This window comes from Microtus ochrogaster, linkage group LG3, assembly GCF_000317375.1.
Source record: "Microtus ochrogaster isolate Prairie Vole_2 linkage group LG3, MicOch1.0, whole genome shotgun sequence".
Taxonomy (NCBI): domain Eukaryota; kingdom Metazoa; phylum Chordata; class Mammalia; order Rodentia; family Cricetidae; genus Microtus; species Microtus ochrogaster.
The window spans coordinates 41,179,615-41,206,808 of record NC_022029.1 but is presented as its reverse complement, the minus strand read 5'-3'; the positions used below and the strand labels follow the sequence as shown (position 1 = coordinate 41,206,808).

General features: G+C 40.7%; 1 protein-coding gene across 1 annotated transcript in view; it reads left to right on the top strand.

Moving 5' to 3' along the window:
• The window catches only part of Itprid1 (ITPR interacting domain containing 1), a 118,552-nt gene that overhangs the window by 83,458 nt on the left and 7,900 nt on the right, over positions 1-27,194 (top strand). Inside the window, exons 10-11 of the mRNA XM_005360799.3 lie at positions 19,220-19,302; positions 20,195-21,379. Coding sequence (XP_005360856.2) covers positions 19,220-19,302; positions 20,195-21,379 — 1,268 coding nt within the window. The remainder of the gene's footprint in view (positions 1-19,219; positions 19,303-20,194; positions 21,380-27,194) is intronic.

Here is a 27,194-nt window from a genome sequence, read left to right as displayed (position 1 = left end):
ATCCTGTGAGTATGTTTATATTTATGCTGTATACTCAACAGCACTCTGCCTTTCGGGCTTGAAATGCATCTCAGCAATGCAGATCTCCATTGGAGCTCCCTTTGCCCCACTCACAGTATAAACACACTAAATGTCATTTGTGCTGCCTTGGCTTCTCACATAAGCCACACAGTTTTCTAGTAACTTTGTGCTTTTCTTTTACCTTCCAGTCACATGTGCCACAGGTTAGGATGTCAGGATTATGTGCATTTTCTGATGCTGAACTTGGTCAGAGGAGTTCAGTGTCTTGACATAGAACAAGCTGTGGATACGGAGAATAGCATTTGGGGACCTCTTCACTACACTACCTTTGTTCTTGACCTTGGGGAACACAAAGTGCTAGGTGGTCCTTTAGTCTAAACCATCTAATGCTAAATACCTAAATCCCTATACAACATCTTATATCGTCTTACACACCAAAAGCAATGGAAGTGAAGAAGAATCCACAAATTCTTCCCCAAAAAACTGTATTTCAAAGGCTGGAATGAGTCACTGCTGCTTGGATTAGGCTCGTGGGGGTGAAATTGAGGTGATACTCGATTTATCTCCATGGTTTATTTTCCTTACATTTTGAAATTATAATATAATTGCATCATTTCTCCCTTCTTTTCCCCCCCCTTCAAACCATCTCATATGCCCCTCCTGTTCTCCTTCAAATTCAAAGCCTCATTTCCTTTATTAATTTTTGTTGCATGCATGTATATATATATATCTGTTTCTAAATATAATCTTTCCAGTCTGTATTATATCACACACATACACACACACACGTATGTATGTTTTGGAGGCTGACTATTTGGTGTTGGACAACTGAACGGTGTGCTCTTCCCAAGGGACGTCTATTTTTCCTACTCTGAGCATTCCTTAGCTCCCTATAGTTCTTTGTGTAAGGTTGAAGTAGACTAGGTTTTCCGACATTCACATTAGCATGTCTGCTGTTGTCCTTCCTTGTTCAGCTCATGTTGGTGAGACTTTAGGGGTGTAACTTCTAACCTTACTAGGAGACATAATCTCACAGCAAACTCCCTGATTCTCTGACTCTTACAATCTTCCCATCCCCTTTTCTGTAATGTTCCCTGAGCCTTAGGGGCAGGAGTAGTTTTCTAACTGGACCATTGGGACTGTGATCCACAACTCTGCATTTTGATTGGTTGTGGTTTTCTGCACCGTCTCTGTCTGTTGCAAAGAGAAATTTCCCTCATGATGTGTGGGGACTACACTTCTCTGTGAGTATGAAGAGAAGTATTTAGGGTATAAGCAGGGATCATGCTGATTTAATAAAGTGCCGGTTGTAGGCTCTCCTCCTAATGTCCATGAATTTACCAGCTGATAGATTATTTTTAAAAGACAACTACATGCTGAGTTTCACATTTATATTCATTCTAGTCATTTAACAGAGATTTACTGAACTCATGGAATTCCCAGCACTAAGATGAAGACAAGTTAGGCCTCCACCAAATGATAAACATTTCATGGGTATGTGAACTTCAAGAATGCACTAATAATAACCCATAGTGCTCTGTCACAGAGAGCGATGACAACATAGGTGGTTCAGAAATACAGGGAGTACTGAGCGCCACCATCGTCTTCATTTACCTGCTTTAGAAACAAGCACTGGGAAGACCCCTGGCGTGGAGGTTCTGTTGGGTGCTCACATCACTCAGGCCTCTTGTTTGAGCTCCTGATTCTCTGAGAGAGTGTCGAACACAAAAGCTGCACATCACGTTCAGGCCCACTGCTGATGCTGCCCCCTCCAATCAACAGACAAAAAAAAAAAAATAGTGCCTTCTAAGCATTCTGTGTTGTCAGCTTGAGAACATCAGTCAGTTCAGGTCAATTAAGCCCGTTCCTCTAAAGTATACATTGGTCAAGAAAATTCTAGAAATAACCACAATCAGAATTTTGCTCTGAAAAAAAAATAATAAAGTGATATAGGTTCTCTAAATACAGACAGCTGATGTATCTTCATTTCTTCTTTGGACATAGATATGGGACTGCATGGTCAATACAAAAAAATTGATATGCAAGCTGTGATGGCTGATGCAGTCAACTTGACAACATCAATGATCACCTAGGAGATCATCCTCTGGGCACATCTGAGGGAGAGGGTCTAGATTTTGTTAACTGGGGTGGAAAGACCCATCCCAACTGTGGGCTACACCTTCAGTGAAATGGGGTCCTAGACTGAATCAAAAGGATGGGGTTAAATGAACATCAGGCATCGTCACTTTCTGCTTCCTGGTTGTGGGCACAGGGGACCGGTTGCTTTACACTCCTGCTGCTGTGACTGACCCATTGTAACCAACTGACCCTCAGCCATGGTGAACACTTAATTTCCCAAGTTGCCCTTATTAAATATTGTGTCACAGCAACAGTCGAAGAAACTGACATACATATTTTAGTGGATGAAGCATGGACTTAGAACCTTGGCATATATATTACATAAGTGCCGCCAGATGCCCACAGACCTTAGAGCTTCCACTTTCATGATAAGCATTATAAAATCCACTCAGCCTCACACGTTAAAGCTTGCAGTCCATACAGACTATTACAGATAATAATTGTGCACAGCACAGCAGCTTCTGTTATCATTATGACAGCTGTTCCCTCTGATCTGTGGGAGATCCAAAGATACCTAATAGAGGCCTCCTTTCCTGTATATAGTATAGTAGCTATTCTTCTGTTGCAATAACTAAATACTATGCCCAGAAGGATCTTGTGGAAGACAGAGTTTATTTTGGCTTACAGCTGCAGAGGGAGCATCCATAACGGCAAGGAAGGTAGGGCAGCAGGCTGCCAGGGCAGGAAGCTAGGAGATTATGTGTCCAAACATACACAGAAAGCAAAGAGTGTGAGCTAGAAGTGGGACAAGACCCACCCAGAGTGATGTACTTCCTCCACAAGGCTCCACCTCCTAAGGGTTCTATAATCTTCCCTAACAACACCACCAACCAAGGGTCAACTTTCTAAATACATGAGCTTTACAGGAGCGTTTCTCATCCAAACCATCATGTGTGTCTACTCATGATAAATTTTATTATATAAACTAGACAATGTAGGAGAATAAAATATTATACTACATCAATATCCTACAATTATCTATAATAACTATAATAAAATCTGCATGAATTTGCCTTCCCTCTTCTTTCCATCTCACTCTAGCTAATTTTTGTACTCCATTGTGTTTTCAGACCTAAAATTGACTGAGGGAATAGAAAGTACAAAAATCAAAAGCATGGGTAAATGTGAACCACTGTAGTGTGGATTTATCTTGAAAGTAACATGTAAATTTTCCCATGCCATTTTTTGGATAGAATTTACATGTTGGTACCTAGTATTTTTAATAATTGTATTTATAAATACTTAGACCTAGCATTCAGTTACAAAGTAACTATACCACTGGCCATAGAGAGTTTTCCCCAAATAAATCTCAGACAGAAATTAACCTCAGAGTGATTTATTAAGAAATTTCACCAGGAAGATGAATGAGGGATTGGAAAATATATCAGAAGTGAAGGAAGGAGCTCACTCATCAGCCTGCCATTTCATCTACCAATAAAGGGCCAAATGTTTCATTATTGATAGATCTTATTGATTCCCCAGTACCTTAAACCAGCCAGAGAAAGATCCCTAAGACATTTTAGTGAGTAGCTTTCAATTACCTATTTTTTTAATCTCCTCTGTGAAGAAAGCAGGAATTATTCTGAGGACTAGGCACATTTGAATTGGGAACACAATCAAACCACAAGACAAAAAGGTTTCTAGAATTCATGTACTGGCAATGTAAAAACTTTGACTTTTCTCTCAAACATTTACCAGGCCCCAGACCTTTCCTGGCTGCCCTTTGCCTTTCTAAATTCAAGTACTATATTTGTAATTGGAGAAGATGATTAACATGAATAAGCTTCTCAATATCTAGCATTTTATAACTGACCCATGACATATAAACTTGAGCCTTATGTGTTAGATATCACTGAACAGCTTTGTGAGTGACACCCTGCCCTCACTCACTTGGCAAGGGAGATCCTGTGACACCAATCATTTCTAGTCTATGTACATGAGTACCTGAAATGGGACCCTGCAAGGACTAGCAAGCAGCATCATTTGCAGAGGGGGTCGGAGGAGCAATCTGGACATCTGGGTATATCCAACTTTTAACACCCCAGTCCCATACATCTTTGGGTGAGATTATTATTATTATTATTATTATTATTATTATTATTATTATTATTATTACTGATCTGTGGTCTATACAAATGCTCCCATTGGCCTTTTCCCTTTTAGAGAGCTGGATTTTCTGGAAGAGCCTTTGGGCCAAAGACCTAAAATGGATTCCTGAAAGTCCCCTCTGCACTAGGATTTTAGTGCAGATGCTAAGAATAAGCACAGCCCTGCCATAGTCCGTGTAAACTATCCATAACTCCAACTGACTGGCAATTCTACCACACCATAGCATTTTGTCTTCCTGGCCAGCATTTACATCTTCATTGGGATGTTTGTGTCAAATACGCAAAAGCCGATGGATGAAACATGTTTCTTTTTTTTTTTTTTCGAGACAGGGTTTCATGTTTCTTTTTTTAAGATAAAAGTTAAAGCAAGCTTTTCTTAAAATGCTTTTAAACATATATTCTTTGTAGCTATTTTATAGAAGTAAAACTCTCCTATACTGTATTTCTAGGGCAGAAGTCTTGAACCCCAACACATCAAGCCCTGTCACTCACTCCAGAAAAAGTAATGGAGAAAGACAGGAATTAATACTCAGTGCGATACACAGGGAAGGCATGGGAGATTAAGTCTCTCACCCTTTCTTGGGTGAAACTGATGCAAGCTTTGGCTTAAAATCAGAGAAGAATCAGGAATATGGGAAGAGGTAGGAATGGCCAAACCAAGGTTGACTTGGTCACTGCCTCAGTTCTCCCCACAACCTCCTGGGAACATTGCCATTGTTCCCTACTGCTTAGAAGAATCTCCATTCAGTGTAGGCATCTTGGAAATGGAGCTGCTATGGCTGTTACTCCAGGGGCATTGATCTATCAGGCCTGTGGCTCCCAACAGAGCACAACCATGTTCCTACAATGTGGCAGCCCTTTCATCATCAATCTGCCTGGAAGAGTTTATTCTTCCTGGAAAAGGAAAAGCAGTACTTTTAGGCACCACTCCAGGGAGCAGGAGCAATACCACACACAAGCTGTTAGTTGGCCAACTATAGATTATAGTGTCCCCGTACATCTTGAAAATATCTTGTTTGGTATTTTCAGCCTTGGAAAGGTTGGGTTTCTGGTAGAAGATTGATATCTCCTAAGTTATTTTACACGCCTCTGGGAAGACTTTGTGATTGTACCCAAAGCTTAAGGGAGAGGAGACATATAGGGAAGGCAGAGGTACCAAGTGCTGCCCGTGCCTACTTACCTGTCAGTCATTGGCAGGTCTGGGTAAAGAGTCAGTACTTGCTCCAAATACGACCTCTGAGACCCTTTCGGAATCTCACCTGAAGTCGAGGACAATATTTCAGATTTAACTACAGCATATGCTAAGAAGAAGAGATTTGACTCATAGATTTTTGGAATGATGAAGATCTGCAGGAAGCTCTAAGACTTGCTTTCAAAACTAGGTCTAAAACTATGATTTTTTTCAGCGTTACAAGGAAACCAACTTGAATCTAAAAAATCAAAGAACAGACAGAAGTTCAAGTGGGTTGCAAACTTGGCAAAAACATGTTCTGCCAAGAAATAAAAAGCAATTCAGTCTCGAAATCTGCTGCCGCATTTGCTTCTTCTGGTTCTCCTTGTGTGAGTGTGAAGTCCAGAAGAGGCCAGAGCATTCTCCAGCTCAAGGCACCCTCTGAAGCTAAAGATACTTACATTGCTCCTCTGAAATTAGTTGCTTTGCATCCATGGCTACCATGCTCTTTAGGTTCTGATCACACTGCACGTTAGCAGTTCCCAACCCATAGGCTGTGATTCCTTTGAGGGGTTAAACGACCCTTTCATGGGGGTCACACATCACATATCCTGCATATCACATGTTTGCCTTATAATTCATAACAGTATCAAAATTATAATTATAAGAAAGCAATTAAAATAATTTTATGGTTGGGGTCATCACAACTGTAATAAAGAGTTGTAGCTTTGGGAAGGCTGAGAACCACTGCATTGTCCTAGCTGGGCTGCTTACTGGATTGCTGCTCATAGCTTGCTTAGTCTGCCTTCTAATAATTCCCAGGTCCACCTGCCCAAGGGATGTCACTACCCACAGTGTTTACCAGTGGAATTGTGGTAAATGAGTCAATATAGAAATCAAAATTATGACTAATGGTATCATATAAGATAATAGGAAATTTAAATTTTCATAGTATCAAGTTAATTGGAATGTCAGTTCACTACTCATTTAGTCCCGGGAAATTCTATTCCTCTGTTTTGAGATATGTGATAAACCAGGTCTAAATTAAAATTTATCATTACATCACATTCCTCCAGACTTACTTCTCAAAATTGGGCCTGGCTTCTTTGTTTTTATCTCAGAATGGCTAATGAAAACTTGTCTATATAGACAAAGAAGGTACTGTTTGAAGAATAAATTCATTTACTGTTCTATTTTCATAATATTTGGCTACACTAAAATTCCAACTATTTTTTATTTCAAAGTCCTGAGTGGCCAACTGTTCCTGGATTATTCCATTCCATTGAGGTCTCTTGACCTCCCTCTGGGCAGAGGCATACCTTGTGGGGGAAGGGAGGGCACTGGCAGAGGTCACTGGGTCACTCCTTGGCATGAATTACTTTGAAGAGTCCTTTTTAAACAGTTTTCAAGAAGTGTTGACATGACACTTTGTTTTTTTTAAGGAAAAGGTGTTCGAGAAAGCAGCCTACACTAAGTAATAGAAGGAACCATTTGTAGCCTCAGTGAAGAAAGCTTTTCTTAGTCAGTTCTCAGCAAATTCTTGCCTCAGATGATGGAAGATGTGCAGAGCTGGGCTAGTTGTGTTTTAAAGTAGACATTTTAGGATTTGGGGAATCTATGGACTTCCAGGTTGGCATATGACGCAATAGTTCCTATAAGCGAAAGCTCAGGAGGCAGAGCACCCACAGTCTCTGACAAAGAAATGTCCCAGGTCTGCCAAAAGAGAACGGCCTGTGTGCAAGGATGGGCAGGCCAGCATGCAAAGACTTCCAGCTCTATGATCATCACGCATATAGAAGTGGCTGTCCTTGAAAGAGAAAATACCAAGAGTAAGAGCTACTGTGTCCAGAACTGTAGAACACACCCTAGAAAGCTGAATGGCTGAAAGAAAATTATCGATAGGACCCCATCTAGCTGTGGGACAATGCTTTCAATTGTTTGATGTTCAATAACAATAATGGTATCTGAAATACATTTGAGCCTTATAGTACCAATAATCAAAATTAATAGCACCCTCTATGTCTCTGAATTACCGGAAGAAAAATGCAACCCAATGAATCTACTACAGTTGGCAAAAGAGCCAACATTGAAAAGGGATAATATAGCCCAATATGGAGTGCCAGACAGTATGGAGAGTGCTTCACCTCTCCTTAATCTTCCTTTAAGTCTCCAGGAAAGCAAGATGGTTCAGTGAAGACAGGCACTTGCAACCACATCTGCTGAACTGAGTTGATCCCCAGAACCCACGTGGTGGAAAGCAAGGACTGATATCCTCTTCTGCTCTCATGTACTATGGCCCGTCCACCCCCACACTCAATCAATGATTGTAAAATAAATCAGTTCTACTTCAACATGAAGGTGTGGTTAGTATTTAAACATACCAGTAGAATGACATAAGGAAGATTTGTGTTCTGCATCTTGTAGGTGAGTGAGAACTGCAGAAAGGCTCAGTTGACTGAGACCACAGACTAAATTCCAGCTCATCAGAAAACTGTCCGGAACTAAAAGGGAGGCTTATTTTCAGATGAAAGTGGAGACATTCAGGATGGGATGGCCATAGACATTGTGCTGATTTTTCAGAGCAGAACGAGTTGGATTCTCATCCAATGCAACCTGCTTTTGCTCTCTGTCTTCCACAGTCGCGAAAGTCCATTACATAAATTCAAAAGCGATAGGAGCAGATGCACGTCAAAATAGCCATGACAGAAGGAGTAAATTCACCTGATGAAGAAAATGATTTAGAGCCCATTAAAATTTGATGTACACTTCAGATAAGAAAGCAAAAAAAAGGGAAGAACTAATTGAATGGGTAAAAATATACCAAAAATATGGCAACCAATTCAAGTATGAAGACAGTTAAACCATGTACTTTTAAATATGTACAGAAATTTTTAAAATAAGAATAAACTTAAGTTGAGAGGCAGATGTACTATCTTCATTTGCAAAGAGAATGGGATTTAAAAAGTAAATATTTGCTGAGCAGTGGTAACACATACCTTTAATCCCACCACTTAAGAGACAGAGACAGATGGATCTTGGTGAGTTCAAGGGCAGCCTGGTGTACAGAGAGGGTACACAGGGCTAACTCAAAACAAGTTAATTAAATAAATAAATATGTACTAGATGAACTTTAAACAGTAAACTTTATTTTTTTTATTTTTAAATACTTTTTCATACAATATAGTTTGATCATATTCTTTACCCTCCTACCTTTCCCTCCCCTCCCTACCCAACCAACTTCCTGTTCTTTCTCTCTCTTAAAACAAAAGAAAACAAAGCAAACCAAGCAAACAAAAAGCACAAATCAGGCAGAGAGCATGTAGTTCATTTTGTATTGGCCAAATACAGAGCATGAACTCTTCCCCGGGTGTAGCTGGTATGCTCACTGTCACACCGCTGAAGACAACTGACTCCTCTCTCCCAGTACCTGTCACTTGCAAGAAGTTTCTTAGTTAGGGCTGGGACTTTGTGCCTACTTCCCCTTCTCTGTGCTGGGATTTTGTCTGGCTCAAATTCGTGCAAGTCTTGTGCATGCTGTTAGAGTCTTCCTAAGTTTTGGGTTTAGAAAATGCTATGTCTTTGGAGTCGTCCACCACTTCTGGCTCTTATTACCGCTCTGTCTCATCTTTTTTATATATCCCCTAGCCTTGAGTGGTAGAGTTTGATGCAAATGTACCATTTAAAACTGAGCATTTTACAGTGTCACTCTCTGCTCATTGGCCAGCTGTGGGTGTTAACTGCTGTCTAGTGCTAGAAGAAACTTCTCTGATAAGGGACAAACAATGCACTTATCTATGGGCATAGCAGTGAGTCATAGGAGTTATATTATTTCTATGTTCATTTAACAGAACAATGGTTGGTTTTCTCCTGGCTCCCATGACTTATCTAGTCTCAAGTTCTTGACCTCCTTAACAATATCAGATGTAGGTTCCATCTCATGGAGTGCACCTGAAACTAATCTAAAAGTGGTTGGTTATTCTGCTAACATCTGTGCTACTATTGCACTAGTGGGTACATCTTAAAGACAGGCCACTATTGTAACTTACAGGGTTAGTAGTTGGGCTAAATAGTAAACTTTTAAAATGTCACTAATTCATAACTCCACATAATTAATAGTAAACTATTACAAGCAATACTTTAAGAATAATAGTTTAAGAAACTAAAAGTTGTCTTTCCTGGCTTCTGAAGCACATAAAAGAGAAAACTCTATTCTGAGAAAATCTAAGTCCTTACACATGCAGACACACATTTTAGGAATTGTTCATAAGAAAAAATTGCAATATACTACCTGAAAAGAAGGAGGCTTTATTGTAAAGTAAGTGGGCGTTATTACTCTATAACACATACATGTGCACAGGGGCTCAGTGAAAACACACTGAGCTGCAGTACATAGAAATACTAGAATTATCTTCCCAGGCGATCAGATTACGTAAGACTTTTTCATCTTCTAAGGATTCTTCACCATTGTGAAATCTTTATTGTTATAATAGTGAATTATTAATACTCGATGATATCAAGTCAAATAACTTCATTTTAGAGAACTATTCTCCAGTGACTAAGAAATGTAACTATTCTCACTAAAGAATGAAGGAGGAACTGCTGAATCGGGAGCAGTGAGAGAGAAAAGGAGGAAGAAAATCCTCAGCCTCGGGAGCTTGAAAGGCTTCAGCTTAGTGGGCGCGCATGGATGCTCTCCTACGCGCTGTAGAAATTCTCTACATGGGAAGCTGCTACCCCGAGCTTCTGGCATGGGTGGTGGCACTCACTCATCTCAGAAAGGTTTTTCCAAACCCTTGAACAGACCATCTTTTCTTCAGTTCCAGGAACAGAGCCAGGGCAGACACGAGCTCACAAGAGCAGGCTCTTTGCTGACACTGTTGCAGTATCTCGGGCAATAGAAGAGCCCGGGGGGACCCAGTGCACGTTTCTTAGGAATGAAGGGTTCCCCAGGAACATCTATGCCTCAGCCTCTACGCCCTGTTCTTTTCACCATATTAACAAAGACCCACAGCAGGAATGTTTGGGAAAGACAGAGATGACACAGATAGATTTCAGAGTGAAAATCAAGCAATCGATGACAGAGAGAACCTCAATCTCACAGGAGCCAAAACAAATCTCACAAGGATGCAAACTGAGTCATTCACTTAGGTTTCAAACCAAGGACAGATTTCAGAATAACCCAATACTGCAGACACATTTCTGACTGGTCTGTGCATGTGACATTGAACTATACAGAGAAAAGAACCACTCTTCTTAGTTCCAAGTTAGCTAGACAACATCTCAGTTCCGGAAGCTAGATTTGGGGGTTTGGTATTTGATAAATTGTGATAAGCGTTTATTCAAAAATACAAGTTGCCTGGAAACCCTGCCCTGTGAGGTGGACCAGGGCTGAGGAGAAACACCTCCAAAGCCTATGTGTCATCTTCAGAGAAGCCGCTCACATGGTCTGTGCGGTCAGACTACTGCAGAAGCATTTTCTAATGCTGTATGGTTTCTATCACACAGGAGTAATCCCCTATCAGCAAACTGTGTAAACTAGATGGGTGGTAGCTGGAAGGAAGGCTCTGGGACAGTCTCAACCTTCCTGATGCTGAGACCCTTTGATACAGTTCCTCACGTGGAGACCCAGTTCCCGCCCAGCTCCCACACGGCTAGCTTTACCCGAAACCCGAAACAATTACACGGAAACTGTATTCTTTTAAACACTGCTTGGCCCATTATCAGACCCACCTTCATAAAATACTCTCATTGCTATTTCATAACTGCAAGTTTGCTGCTGTTATGGCTTATAATAGAAATACCTGTATTTTCTGATGGCCTTAGGCAACCCCCATGAAAGGGTTGTTAAGACCCACAGGTTGAGAACCGCTGCTCTAGACACTATTGTAACATTTAATGGTAGGTAACTCTGTTTTTATTTCTTACACGGGGACCTGAAGCCAGCCCCAAGAACGTGTTCTGAAGCATTTGAAATAAAATATGTGAGCCACTGAAGTCCAAACCCTCCTCAGTGCTTCCTATTGGGCAAAGCAGCCACGGCTCTTCTCTGGCTTCCTACCCCCTCCTGAGGCCATCTCTTCTTGTCTCATCTGTACATCTACACCAGTTCTAAAACTTGTGGCTCAACCTGAGCTGAGTGTTGAACTGTCACAGAATTTTCTACTCTGGGACAATGAATGAGCTAGACACTTAGCAATTAAATAAGTAATGTAGAATCCTCTGATGTGAATGATTAGCCCCAAAGTCGAAGGTTAAAAAATGTTTCTTATTCTGTATGATTTCTGCCTACTTCCTGCCTCTGCATAGTCCTTTCTTTTAACCTCCTTCCAATTTACAATTCATCTACAAATCTTTTGGTTTCCTGAGATGCTCTGAACTCAGACTATTTTCTTTTTCTTTTCTTTGATCATTCTCCATCTTTATTTTCTTTTTTTTTAATTTTTTTAAAATTTATTTATTTATTATAGATTTCTGTCTCTTCCCCGCCACCGCCTCCCATTTCCCTCCCCCTCCCCCAATTAAGTACCCCCCCCCCCCAATGCAACTCAGGCGCTTTTACTATTGACACCATCCAGAAAGGCGGTTCCTTCAGTTAGAGGGCCTTGGTAGAGACCTGGCGCCTCCATGATTAGTGTAATGCTGCCATCTGGTGGTCATTTCTACAAAGTGCCTGAAGCGTTTGTCTCCCTGGCAGAGCAGTGTTAACACAGTACAGCAGTCCCAACTGAAAATGTAAAATCTAAATCCCAAAAGACAATTGTGCACTGCAGACGTTGACTTCTAATGAACATGAACACTAGCCGCAACAGTCATGAATAGTGTAAGCAGTTTTACCCAGAAAGCCTGAATGATGGTTAATGATGCTTTTTGGAAGGAACTTCCCTGTAGTTAGACAAGATATTTATATATTCACGGTTTCACACACAGATTATGGGGTATTAACCTTCTTACAGCGTAGAACATCCTACATAGGATAATTGAACCCCAGAGCTGGTAGATCTGGCTATAAATCTTCCAGATGAGTCAGCTGGGTGTTCTAATGGGATATCAGTAAAATATATTGAGAGTTTAGCCTCTTTGAGACATGGGATAGACAGAGTTGAGAAACCAGCAATTGCTGCGGCCAAGAAGAAACCAGCAGAGAGTTTTGGTGGTGAAAGGTCTCATTTATCTAATTGGTTTAGAACAGAAAACAGCGAGAACGGAAGCTTTGGTGATAAGCCCTTGTTAGAAGAAGAAAAAGAAGAAAAAACTTTATGGAACAAGGCAGAAAAACAGGGCCTCCACTTATCAGGAGCTTTGGCTCCTTGGAATTAAGTGCCCACAGAAGGTCCCCTGGCAGTAGGCACCTATCCCAGTTCTCCTAGACATGATGCCACAGGCTTCAGGGACTGGATGGGATGGCCAGCTGTGCTAGTACAGATTCCATTCGTCTTCAAAAGCCACGTTCCTGTTCCGGAAGTCAAGCTCTCCCGCATGTGAGTTAACTTGAGGGTGCGGCAGTGATAAATGAGGTTCATTTGTATTTGTCTGCTTTCTTAATAATCCATCATAGCCATCCTCAGCTAGGCTATCTCTCGTCCTTTCTCTTTGTTTAACTCCCACAGCCCTAAGGGAATGTTTCAAAGGGGAAAATCCAGCACCTAGCTGTTGATAGTCACCGAAACCCCTTTGTAAGACTCAAAGATCTCCATCACCTAAAGAAACTAACCCATCTGAAAACTGGCCCACACTTTTCAGGATGCACACATATGACTTCTAAAGCAAACACAAAATGAAAATTCTCCCTTCCTGAGAGAATCATGCCCAACTGAGTTGTTGACTCTCACCACGGAAGTGAAATTTCAGTATGACCCTTTGCTGAGTTTAATTAAATTCCAGAGATTTCACTTAAGTGAGACTTAACAATTGTGTGGTGTACATGGGTATAGTTAATGGAAGGTAACTTGTTAATACCACAAATACCCGCTAGAACAAATAATTCCTGCCACATAGAGAGACTTAGTGCTTTTGTCTGTTTACAGTGAGTCCCCCGCACCCAGAAGAGCTTCGTTTACCTGCAAACCTTGCACTGAAACAATTAGAAATATGCTGTATATCCTGAATGCATAGACTTTTTTCTTTGCTATCCCTTACATTACACAGTACATCAACTTTGATATTCTATTTTAATTATATTAGGTATTGTAGTAATCTAAGACAAGGCAAGGGAGGATGTGTGTATGTCACATGCGAGCATTGTTGCATTTTGAGTAGAGATTTGAGTATCTAGAGTTTGGTTATTCTGAGGGATGGAGTTCCTTTTCCAAGAAACCAATCAGCTGCAGATCTCAGGGATCAAAGTATTTCCATTTGTAGCAGGTTGTTAGAAACAAACCGGACACGGACAGATTTTGGTTTAGCGGCAAATATTTTGCTTCCTCTGAGCCTGGCAAGAATAATAGCAGCCATTAGCCATCAAACATCACATCTCTCTAGCTCCTGCTCCAGAAAAAGAATCTTGTAGGCGTTCTCTGGGAAAGAAGATAACAACGGTGTGCTGGGAGTCTTTCACAGACATGGCTCAAACCCTTCACCCAAGCAAATGGCTCCATGTCCTGTCTTGCTTACCCTCCCCCAAGGCTTAAGATCACTTACCAAGGATGTATTGTTCTTAATGCTATCGTCAGGGATGAGGAAGGAGAATGTGGAAGTTAGTCCTATTTACTGAATGTCCACTGTCAGGAGCTCCTAGGCTGAGCAGAAACCACAGGCTGACAGGTGCCCTAAAAAATATAGGGCTTAAAATAAGAAGTTTATGTAGAAAGTGCTCAAGAACGGTCTGACACTCACCTCCTAGTAGACAGGCTTTAGGTAAAGTGGTCAGGACAATGTGCAAAAGAATATTAGAAAACCTACACCAAACTTTTGGAATGATACACTAAAATAATTATCTACTTCTTGCATAAATTACACAATAGCTGATTTTCTTCCTAACTTCAAAAGGACTTGACAAAGTTTCTTGAAATAACATTTTGATTTATTCTTTGAAAATTCCACACATTTATACAATGTATTTTGATCCTATTCATTTGCCACTACCTCCCTTCAATGCTCCCCAGTCCCTACCCTCATCTCCTTCTTTGCAGGTAACTACTGCTGTGCTTGACGTGTGCAGCAATGATGGATGTCAGGTCCAAAAACTATCATTTCACAGATCTCCTCCCCATCTTTCCAGCTCTTCCATTCTTTTTGTTCCTTCTATTGTGATGTTCCTTGAGCCTTTGATACTGTGGGAGTAGGGTACAGGGAGAGGTTAATTCAGATTATTCATCCACAGCTGAACACTGGTGTTGTATTGTATTGTGCCTTTACTTGGCACTTTGACCAGTTATGTGTCTCTGCATCCTCTGTTACCCAAGAAAAGACAAACCTGCAGGAAGAAGCATAAATATTAGTAAGTGATTTGACAACATCAACATTTAGCCAAACGATGCTCGCAAGTCTCCCCTCTAGGACCCTTAGTCATAGATTTTTGATCTGGTGTACAGTATCAGCCATGAAATTTTCCCTGTGGGGTGGGGCTCAGATCCAATCAGAAAGTAGCCATCCAACTATCACACCACTACTGCTCCAATGGGCACATCTACCCAGGCAGGTCAATATTAAAGCATGTGGGATCCACATCTGGATAAGATCATTGATGTTTCTTCTCTCCCAGCAAGCTGCATTGCACCTTCTCGCTCTATGTCAGCTACCCATCAGAGAGAGTTTCCTGGTCAGTACAGGTTGATTCTTCTATGTCCTACATTCAAAGCGAGTGGTATCTTTAGGGATAGGGACTTATCACCTAGTTGTGGTGAGCAACCAAACACAGTAGTAGTATCCTGCATTGATTGAGCTAACTCTGCGACCTCTAGCTAATAACTCATCTAGAAAGCTATCCCATGCCCATCACTGAGATTTTCATTTAAGAACCAATGTCTTCTGGGAGCAGCATTTTCCACCCATGGAGGCACTTGTGTTCAAACTCCTTTTCTTTGGGTTATATTTTTAAATTAGCTTGAAAACTAGTGGATGCTCATTAGGCTTCTTCATATTACCCTTGGTTAACTGATTCCCTTCCCTTCTCTCCCCAGTCTCCCTATCTCCACTAAAACCCTTAACCCTGAAAATCATCCCATTTTTCTTGCATGTTGGCCGTGTCCAGGTGACGAGTTTTAATACTAGTTGAGTTTGATTATAAGAAGATCATTCAAGTCTTAAATATATTACACAAATTAAGTATTATAAACTGAATTTCCCATAATAAATGGTAAATATTAATTATTTTCAACCATGGGCAGTAAGCAAATGTTCTATTACTGGGGTTAATGTTTCATAAAAATTGAATGTTATACTTAAAAGCATTTACTTGACAAATTCCTTCCAAATAATTTGCTTCATGTTATAAGTCCTTATTTTCATCGATTCATAAGGTTTTTTTAAATCCAGCACTATATCATTATCAATTGTGTTTACATAGTCAATCCCCCCACACACAGCTGGGGATCAAACGCAGGCCTTTAACAATGTTAGGCAACTACTCAGCCACTGGGTTTGCCCCGTTTTTCAATTATCTTTTGAAGGGAGTTCAACTGTTTTTGAATATTTGATGCTTCCTTTCAGGCGCTTTACTGTCTGACCTCAAAAGGAGTTATTCATCTTTATTTTCCCTGTATTACGTGGAAAGCCAATTCTCCTTCTGCTTTCATCTTTTTTCACTGTGTATGTGATGTGGGGCCGATTTGAAGACTTTCTCTCTTCATTGCTAGTGCTGGGTCATTTGTTTCTGAGGTACCTTGCTGCAATTTTCTTCATAGTCTGTGTGCTAGGGATTTCTTTCTGTCAGACATGTTAAGTGGTCTCCATGCTCTTTGGAGTTTTCCAGTTGTTAACATACCCAGTTCACTGATGTAGTTTCATGCCTTAAAATCTTATTTTCCATATTCGATTTGGAATCCCCTCCCTAATTATGTCTTTTTTTCATTAATTTTTTATTGCAGTCTTTAAGTTGCTTTTATTCTTATCAATTATAAACTATCCTAAAAATTTAATTTTGATCTTCAATTTGATTCAGGTTTTTAAACACACACACACAATGCATATACATACATACACCTTCAATATCTACACTCAACACATTTCACCATACTCCTAGATTTTTGGCCATATGGCATATAGTCATAAGTGTCTGATCATTGTAACACCATCATCATTTCTTGATTGGTTTCCATTTGTCGGGTTTTCCCCTCCCTGTTTGGGTCATATTCACCTGCTTCTTTTATAGTTAATTATATTTCTTCATTGACAATTTCCCTTATGTATATAATGCATTTTGATTGCTCCCCCTGCCAGCTCTTCTCTCCCCCTCCATCATCTTACCTACAAATAGTTCCCACATATTCCTACCTTTTTGTTGTTGCATTGTGCAAGTCATTATGTTTCACAAGGGCCATCTGTGTGAGCTTAAGTTTGAAACTGTGCATTGAAGGAGTAAGCAAACATTTCACATGTCTGGTGTCTTGTAGGAGATGCTAAGCAGTGTAGATTTAATTTTGCATGTGGTAAGTATTGCTGCTTTCCAAAAAGCTATTCTTAAGATTCTCCTGGGACAGAGTTGAGTTACCAGGAAACACTCTGATGAATTTGAGACTTATTTTTAAGACAATATGAGGAACCACAGCAATGTTTATTCTCACATGGGAGTCAGGACCTTTGTCAGACACATTTCTCCTTGTCACTGTGCTGTGTGAATTAATGAAGTTTTCTAATACGGCAGGTGGGAATCATGCCCTATTCTGGGCCCTGGATGGCTGTTGAGCCCTATTTCCTTCAGTTCCTTCAGATAGGTCCTCCCCTATGCTGGAGCATAGCTCCAGGGGGACCCTAGAACTCTTCCTTCACAGGACTTTTCTTTTCTCTCACCATGCCTAGCAAACTCTAGATGGCTCAGTCTTACTGGAGTCTTAATTCTGTTTCCTTCATTAAAGGTGTCTTCCAAGCCTCTCTAAGAGTTACTGTTCCTGTACTGAGGCCTGTAAAGTAGAGGCAGAGTTCTGAGTAACCAAAAAGCTCACACCACTGAGACTGCTTAGTTTTTGCTCTCATAGTTGTCTGCTGTCCTAAAACCTAACAAGAACGTTTTTCATGTGCTTTGTCCAGTATCTGATTGTTTTGGAGGTAGAAAAATTCTAGTTCCTGTCACTCCAGCTTGCCAAGATCCAAGTCCTTTTAAGGTTGATCTTGGGTGAATATTTCCATATTGTATCCTTAACAAAACAATGAGGAGTGATGGCTATGACAGAGAAATCTTACCTCAATATTTTCCTCTGAGTTTCTGTCTCATCCAGGTTCAACTGTTCAATGCTTATTTCCTTTGATTCCTAGTTTTTCAATTTCTTGAGTCTGAATTTAAAAACATGACGTTCAACTTCCTAGTTATAGGAAGGCCAGCACCCTTCTTCCTGCTTTGACTCCAGGGCAACTGAATTACACATGGGCCGACTGGACCACCTCAGAGACCATTTCTACTTTGTCAGACACATGACAGTCAAGACTGGCTAAATACAGCCCTACAGGGAGCAAGCATTGCTATTGATGAGGGCGTCCTCAAGGCTTTCTCTGAAAAACCTAATCAGTGGCTAAGACCTTTGAGCTTTTTTTCAGCAGTTAGCTGTCCAAGCAGTAGAAAATTATGTATTTCTCATTTGGGTATCAGATAACTAAGCATCATATCTATCAACAATCACTCATTTTTACCAACTTCTAGACTCATACTTTGTCTTTTTTCTCAGAGAATATGAGACCTTCTAATATAAGTAAGTACTACTGGAGAAAAATGGGAAACTCATAATTTGGGCTGGAGTGAAACTCAGTTAACAGAGTATTTGCTCAGCATGCATGAAGCCCTGGATGTGGCCCACAGCAGTGTGTAAAATTGAATGTGCTAAGTATAAACTTCTAGTCCAAGTTCAGAAGGTAGAGGCAGGAGGATAAGATGTTCAAGATCATTCCTGACTTGGCTACACAGTGAATTTGAGGCCAGCCTTCAATGTGAGACACTGCCTCAAAATAAAATACCATAGTTTAATCTTTAGTATACTGACTAGCTACCAGGCACCTGTTCTTTCAACCCTGACACAACACAGCACAACATAGCCCAACACAACACAACACAGCCCAGCACACCACAACACAACATAGCACAACACAGCCCAATAACACAACATAGCATGTGCATACGATGCCTGAAAATCCTATCCTGTCCACACACCAATGTTCTTTCTCTGCCCTGTCCAGTATTTTATGGTAACAAAAGCCACAGTCTACATGGGGTGGTGGGTGTTTAGTCTGAGAATTAGAGTCCAGGAAAAATTAGAAGAGGGGTCATACCTAAAATTTAATAAAAGAAAAAAGAACATATATGTGTACACATATTACATAGGTGTGCATTGTAGTTTTATTAATGTGACATTAGCGACATATTGTCTTTTATAAAGATTCAGCTCACAGTCAATGAATTACATTTTAAGAAGTAAGTTCTTCCACTGGCCCAGTCTTGTCCCGGGAAGCTGTAGATGCAGTTCTACATGAGCTTTCTGACACTTGAGAGAAAACGTTCTTGGAAGTCCCCTATTGGGTCCTTCATGATCAGACCACAGAGGATCTCTGAAGTGCCAGGCTTAGAGAGGGCTTACTCTTAGTCTAGTGGGCAGCAGGTTTTCACTCGTCTAAGCTCCCGGTTTCTTTCTTCCCAAAGGCTCCCGAGTGGACAGAACAAACAGCTGTCAGTCGGACAGCAGCGGATTTTTGGAGGAGCTGCCAGAGCCCCACCCCTTCCAGGTAGGAGCAGTTAGTGTGAGACACTGAGCACTTACTGTAAATGTTTCATTCCTATCAACAACCCCCAGTCATACCTGCATTCCTGTAGAACTTGGAAGGATGCGTCTAAAGTGTTCATCACAAACAGAAAGTTTTTAAGTCCACAGCATATACATACATACGCATATATATTATATGGAGTATACACACACACACACACACACACACACACACACACACACACACACACAATCTATAGTAGGAGGCTGCTTGTTTATCCTGGCTTCTCAGCCCGGAAATAATCACACAGAAACCATATTATTTGCAATACTGTTTGGCCAATAGCTTAAGCATATTTCTGGCTAGCTCATATCTTAACCCATCTCATTAATCTGTGTATTGTCATAAGGCTGTGGCTTACCAGGTAAAGTTCCAGCATCTGTCTCCAGCAGTACTATATGCTTTCTCGTTGACTCTGCCCTCTTTCTCCCAGCATTCAGTCTAGCTTTCCCCACCTAGTTCTGTTCTGCCCTGTCATAGGCTCAAAGCAGTTCTTTATTAATCAATTGTAATCCCAGCATACAGAGAGGAATCACACACCACACACATATACACACACACACATGTATGCATGTATGTATGTTTGTATACGCACTCAGTGGGCAGAGAATGATAAAATCACAGTAGGCCAAGTGCCCAGATACTCACCTTTCTTCTCCTTTCTATTTAGTTTTGATTTTTCTAAATTATAAGCTGAGCATCATAGGGAAGGGGTGGCAAGTGAAGTAGTAATATAACATGATTTCAAGTTGATATCATGACTTCTGTGCTCATGACTTTTGTGTTGCTGGTAATGGTGCATATAATGTTGCTGTAACTTCGTGGTTCTTTCCCATGTCGGTTTCTCCTGCAGGTATCTTCCTTGCCTGGAAACCAGAGTTCCACTGACTGTAAAGGTAGCAAACCAAGGGATCAGAGTCATAGGCCACCATCATGGCATGACTGTCAGCAAGAGTCCAGTGACTCTAAATTCAAGAGCATGGTGAGCTCATCTTTTTCAAGTCATGATGGGAGTATCTTGGAAAGAAAGGTCTCAGCATCTGTGGAGGAGGAAAAGTTTCAACTTGAGGCCATGGAAGGGCAACCAGAGATAGTCAACCCAGATATGACCCTTACCAAGCCCCTGATGGTGGAAGACTACCCAGGGAGTCTCGTTGGAACTTTAGTCACTTCTACATGTGACAACACAATGAGGATCATGGTGAATCCTGTCACAGAAAAGGAAGATAGGTCTCTGAGGCATAAGGATACTGGAAAATTGCTGATACAAGGATGTCACTTTGAATCACCAACGTCATCTGGGATGGATCACACTCCAGACAATTTCTATCATGTGAACTCTGAGATCCCAGGAACAGAGGACAGCAGCAAGGTCTATCCTGACACTAAGCAAAGTTGGGTGGTGCAAGAGAGGCTAACCCAGCCCTCCCAGCAACACAGAGGATCCATGTCCTGGAGCGGTGACCTTGTTCAAAACTCTGAGAAGTCAATTCCCCACCTTGAGAAGCCACCTGGAGGTGATCCCACTGACTCAAAGGCTGCCAGCTCTTGGTCTGTGACAACCCAGATATCCTACAATCCAGTGTCAACTGCTCAGAGTGTTTCAGACTTGAGGACCTGCTACAAAGGAACAGCTTTGGAAGGCAGTCCCTGTGACCCTGTTAATACCATAGACCCGAGACTGCAGACGAAAGCAAAGCAGGTCAATGATGTTGCCATTCAGACTTGTGCATATGAATGCAAGCCGAGTTTCTCATATAATAAGGCCTTAAATCGTAGACCCTGGCCCCTCACCAAATCCATCTCTTTGGACACAGGTTTTCCTAGCACCTCCCCCACAGACCTCTTCCACATCATACCTGCCCACTGTTGTGTCTACTGTCATCACTGTCCCAACTGCCAGGGGAGGAGGCAAAGTCCTGGCCCAGAACCCTCTCTTTGCAGGCATTTCCTGCACTCACAGGCAGACGATCCTGAAGCCCGGTTCATGAAGACATTGAAGATACTTCAGGACACTACAGTGGGGGACTTGTGTTCTGTAAGTGTTTCCTCTCCAAAGGTGGGAAGGCAGATCCACCAACCAGGCCACTAACACTACAGAGATGGTGTTCATCTTCCTAATGGCAGAGAAAACTCAGGCATACCTCTTGTTTTCAAACATGAGCCATGTTTTTTTTTATAATTTATGAGATAAACTCATATGTTTAAGGCTATCACACTAATGAACCTGTTTCATCTCCAAGTCAGTCTAGCTGAGAAATTCTGTGTTTTAAAGTCAGTGGGCTATATAATCTTGCCTGCAACATCTGGTGTCTCTAGAGCTGTCATATAAAACTATGGGATGAGTACTGTTGGTGTAACTCAGTGGTAGAATATTTGCTTAAACTCCTGGGTTTAATTCCTGGTACCATGAAATACATGCATGCATGCATACATACATACATACATACACACACAGATATAGATAGATAGATAGATAGATAGATAGATAGATAGATAGATAGATAGATAGATAGATAGATAGATAGATAGACAGACATATATACATATGTAAGGAATGGGTTCATTCCATTGTCATAAAATTGTTTAGGGATGAAATAAAGGTTTGTAAAGCATTCAACATAATGAGAGATTCAGCACAATATTTAACACCAAGAAAGCTCAATTGATGGGGCTTGAGTCTAATTATCAATTTGTATTACTGTTTTATTTTGGCTGTATGTATGTGAACTTCTCATGTCACATAGAGGAACTTATGGTCAACCTTTGGTAGCTGGTTTAAATGTGAGTATTGGGTTATTAGAAGCTGAGTGATGTCAATGTACTTTAACCCTTGATTAACCAACTTATCTTTATGAGTCCTTTTTATGCTCTTTTTTTAGTATTTTTAAGGTGGGGATAATCTAGAAGTTCCAGGCTAACTTCCAAATAAAATATTGAGACTATCACATCTGAAATTTTACATACAAGAGGAAAGGACATTGATGATACAGGATTGAGGCTGTTCAGAGATATTACAGAGGAACTGTGAACTACTGAGTACTGTGGTCCAGTGTCCAATAGTTCCTATCTTTTAATTCCACAAAAATAATACTAAAGGTCTATTCTAAATGTTTAATTTATATTGTGTCATTTAATCTTCACTATCTCATATGCCATAAATATTTATTGGATTTCTTATGTGTCACAAGCACTCTCTCTTTTGTGAACAATAACAAAGAAGCTAGAACTGGGAGTGTTTCAGCACCTTCCAACCACTAAGTAGTAAATCTCAACTCAAATTTTTAGACAAAGATGTCCTCAACCTTAAAGTATCTAAATATGTATATGAGTGATTATGTGAAAGGTAAAGTAAATTATCATACGGACTTTTAACATACAGAACTCTACATAAGCCTAACATAAACTGAGAAATGAATTTTCAGATTGCAAGACACCAGACATTTAGAATACTTAAGAATGAGCCAAGATTAAAGGTTGTGCTAATCATAGAAAGCTTCATCTAGGCATTGTAATCAGCTCTGGGTATCTTATTCAGAGGAAGAAAAGGGCAAAGGCTGATGCATAGCTGGGATCCTGGTGTCAAAATAGCCAGCTTCAAATCCTGGAGAATGGGGCTGTGGATATAGCTCAGTGGTAGAATTGCCTGGTCCTTCAATCTTCAGGACCAAAACAAATAATAAAATCTAGGAGAATAGGAAAAACACCACTGTCCTCATTTGTTTAGGGGTTATAAGTACTTTAAGGAATTATTCTTCTACTGTGATTAATTTCCCACCCTGGCTCTACAGTAGATGACATTGTCAATCTTTGGAGACATCTTTACTTGTCACAGCTGAAAGAGAAGCAAATGATACTGGCAACAAATGAGCAAAGATGAGAGACACTGTTGAGCGTGCTACTCTACATGCCCAGGAAAAACTCACATCATGTAATTATTTAGTCTAAAATGTAAGTGTTGCCGAGATTGAAAACCATAGCTCTGGAGCAAGAAGCGCTCACTTGACTATTCAGTTTATGTGAAACCGTGTTGGGCATGAAAGTTAGCCAAAGAAGGTGACATTGGAAATCCTATACAAATTACTAGACCATAGAAATAAACATTCCTACTTCCATAATGAAATCCCAGTCTAGGTATGGTGACACATTTCTATAATGCCATAACTCAGTAGATTAAGGCAGGAGGATCATAAGTTGAAGGCTATTCTGATATACATAGCAAGTAGTTGGGACTGCATAATGAGAACTCTTCTCAAAGGAAAATTTTACAAAGAAGCATAAATTAAATAATATTCAGCCTTATATTTTATTTAAAAGAACAAGAAAAATACAACCAAAATTATGGCCAAAAATTCAGAAGTGTCCTTCAAGACATATCTAATATATGTTGTGATAGGATACTAAATCTGTTTTCTGATTACATCACTCCCATCAATTAAAAACAATGTCTATAATTTCTTGGCAATGTTAAGAAGATAAATAATAAGCATCTACAAGTAGACTTAGAAACTAGAAGATGAAATTTTGCTTAAGAATTTCTATCAACCTGATGAGACCTGGAGAAAGTACTCAAGTGTAGGAACCCATAGCTGGCTCAAGGTTAAGGCTGCTGATTATGATAGGGAAAGAGACTGAGGTGGGGCCAGGGCCAGGAGATTCCCAAAAAATGGACCAGAGTCTCCTTCCCCAAATTCTGTCAGAAGGGGACCTTAGACATACATACTTCTAGTTGTGTAAAATGATTTGGCATGCAGAAACAGGTTTTCTACTTCATTTGGCACTCCAGCACAGAAAGGTTTTGTGACTCATTGTCATAATCATCACCCTTAGACTTGTAGGTAGGTGTCAACCTAGCAACAGTTGATCAAGTGTAAATTTTGCTACCCATACTTTTCTAGCCCTTGCCTCATAATACTGTATATCCTTCCTCCTCCTAGAGTCTGAAGCTTGCTGCCTAGTCCATCTAGCTGAATAGGTGAGCTCCAGGTTTATTTAGAGAGTCTATCCCCCAAATAAGGAAAAGGATGATTGAGGAAGATACTTGATGTCAACCTCTGACACACACACATACACACACACACACACACACACACACACACACACACACACACACACACACACACACACACCTGCACATACATGAACATGGACACATACATAACCCAACCAAAAAAAAAAATAGAATTTGTAATTATACAGAAAAGACACAAAGACACAAAAGTAATTGCTTTGGCTGAAATGGATGTTCTCCAGAATTTTACTAGATGGCCATGCATTTCTCTTCCTTTAAATCTAAGGGACCAGAAACACTCATTCAATGGGAACAGTGATCTTATGTGCTCAGATACACTTCCATATGTGTGTGTGTTACACACACACGTGCGCGTGCTTGCACACACATGTAGGTAACCATAGGGTTGCTTTCTCCCATGAGCAGCGTGCTGCTAGAGAAATGTGAAAAACGGTGAAGGAAAGCAGCGCATATGGTGACATGTGCTGTGAATGAGCCTGAAAATCGGCCTGGCTGGGTCTGTGGAACCTGGAAAAGGTTCTGCAGGAAATGTGGCTTGAATGTGGGATAGCTAGGGTTAAGAACTGGATTGTTCTAGTAGAACAGAAATAACTAGAAACTAGGCCAGGGGTGAAATGAAGATTCCAGGTGGAAATGGATGCTGTCGGTCAAATGGCAACAGGCATTCAAAGTAGATGTTGGAAGTAAGAGAAATTTTGGTAAAATCTGGTTTGAAAAAGTATCTCCTCTCCCGTTGTCTTTTACCCAGTGACACGTGACACTATGGAGAAACCCACAGCTGGCTTTGTCATCTCCTAGCTTACCCAGTGACACGTGACACTATGGAGAAACCCACAGCTGGCTTTGTCATCTTCTAGCTTACCTAGAAGAATGGCTTGTTGATGTGAGGAGATTCATTTGTGTACCTGAGTTGTTATTTTATCAGTAATTGTCAGTGGAAAACTGATTTGTTCATATAATTAATCTTGTATATATTAATGCTTGGGAGCAATTTAATAAAGATTTCTCAATGCAAAGCAAAACATATTTCCAGAATAAGATGCATTAGAAATAAGATTTCTGAGTATACTTCTGTAATATTTATAGGCTTAAGTTAAAAAAAAAAGATATTGTGCAAAGTTTAAAAAGTGTAAGTCAATTAGAAAGTGAAAAGCTGTGTTGTTTTGGCTTTTTTTTTATTTTTTTTTTTTATTTTCGAGACAGGGTTTCTCCGTAGCTTTTTTGGTGCCTGTCCTGAAACTAGCTCTTGTAGACCAGGCTGGCCTCAAACTCATAGAGATCCGCCTGCCTCTGCCTCCCGAGGCTTGGTTTTATGCTGCCACTCTTAGTGTTGAAGTTTGCATTAATGAGATGGGACAGTAGAGCAGGCCTTACATTTTATTTGGGTTTTACCCAGACTTTAAAAAGAAAAGTGAGGGGGGGGGGAGAGACAGAGAGAGAGAGAAAGAGAGAGAGAGAGAGAGAGAGAGAGAGAGAGAGAGAGAGAGAGAGAGAGAGATCAACTCCTCTGCCCCTCTTATTCCCCTTGCCTGGGGTTTCCTTTCTTCTGGTATTTAGTTAGTTGAGCTATTGCCAGTTCTGGGGCTAAATTGTGTGTTTCTGAATTACCAGGAGATGGCAGCACTTCAGAATTTTCCAGGGCACTAGTCTTAACATCACAAACCTGCTTTCAGCTCTCCCCAAATCCAAGCCCTACAATCCATTTTTTCCAATCACAAAGGGTTACCCCCAGACACTGAGCTGAGCTTGAAGCCCAGTGTTAATGATATCAGTCTGCTTGAGCACTGTGCTGCCATGGTCTGGCCTTGCTGTCCCTTGAGCTCCGAAAACAGTTACCTGAATTGGCCGAAGCACTGAACCAGCTCCCTCCTGAGAGACAGGTGCTCCCTCATGCTGTCCTGTCACCTTTCATTCTGTGAAGTGAGTTGGTTAGATATTGGGAATGAAAAGATCAATCATGTGACTTGAATTTAAAATTTAAATAGCATTTGACTACAGACACAGCCATCACAGAGTTTGTGTCTAAACACTTACCTACAAAAGATGTTTGCATGGACTTCAAGACCATTTCAATTTTTATGAGCCATAATTTGGCAATACCTAAGCATTCTTGCCAACATCAGCATGTGTCAAAGACTTCCCTCAACTGGCTTGGGTTCTCTCATGATAAGGCTAAATACATCAGTCAGTATAAAATATCTCAGAACAAAATGATATAACGTTTTCATATTGAAGTATCAGTCTTAGAACAGTATCCCCATTTTCAAGTGTCTGGGTGAAATAATAATCACCAATCTTGGTCACGTGACTTTAAGGATAAAGATAAAAACCCATCTTGACTTTCCAGAAACTGAGGTAGATGATGGTGGAGTCCATGACCCAGCAGTCAAAAGCCTTCTTTAATTCTTTCTCAAAAGCCCTCAACATCCTCCACAGCCCCACTCATTGGCTATCAGCATTGAGAGGGAAGCTTAGGGAATGCAGGTTTTTACCTAGACACAGTGCTGCTTTAAAGCATTAGACTTGTGTTAAGAGGAAAGGGGAAAAAGAGGGTGAGCCGTAGCCGGAAGCTTCGCTTACTGATCTGGAAGGGGTCTGATAGAGACAGCTGGGGATCCACCAGTGTTAATAGCACTTAAAGTCAGATGGCAGCATCCCTGGGGCTCTGGGTCATAGGTGTACACAAGGAGTAACCCAATATAGATTGCAAAACAAGAGGGAGGGCTGACAAGAGATCAGCAAATGGGCACAGTGTCCCTCAGACATACTGGGCTCAGTGTCTCACAGATGCACAGGGGATAGCAAGAAACGTCATGGAAAC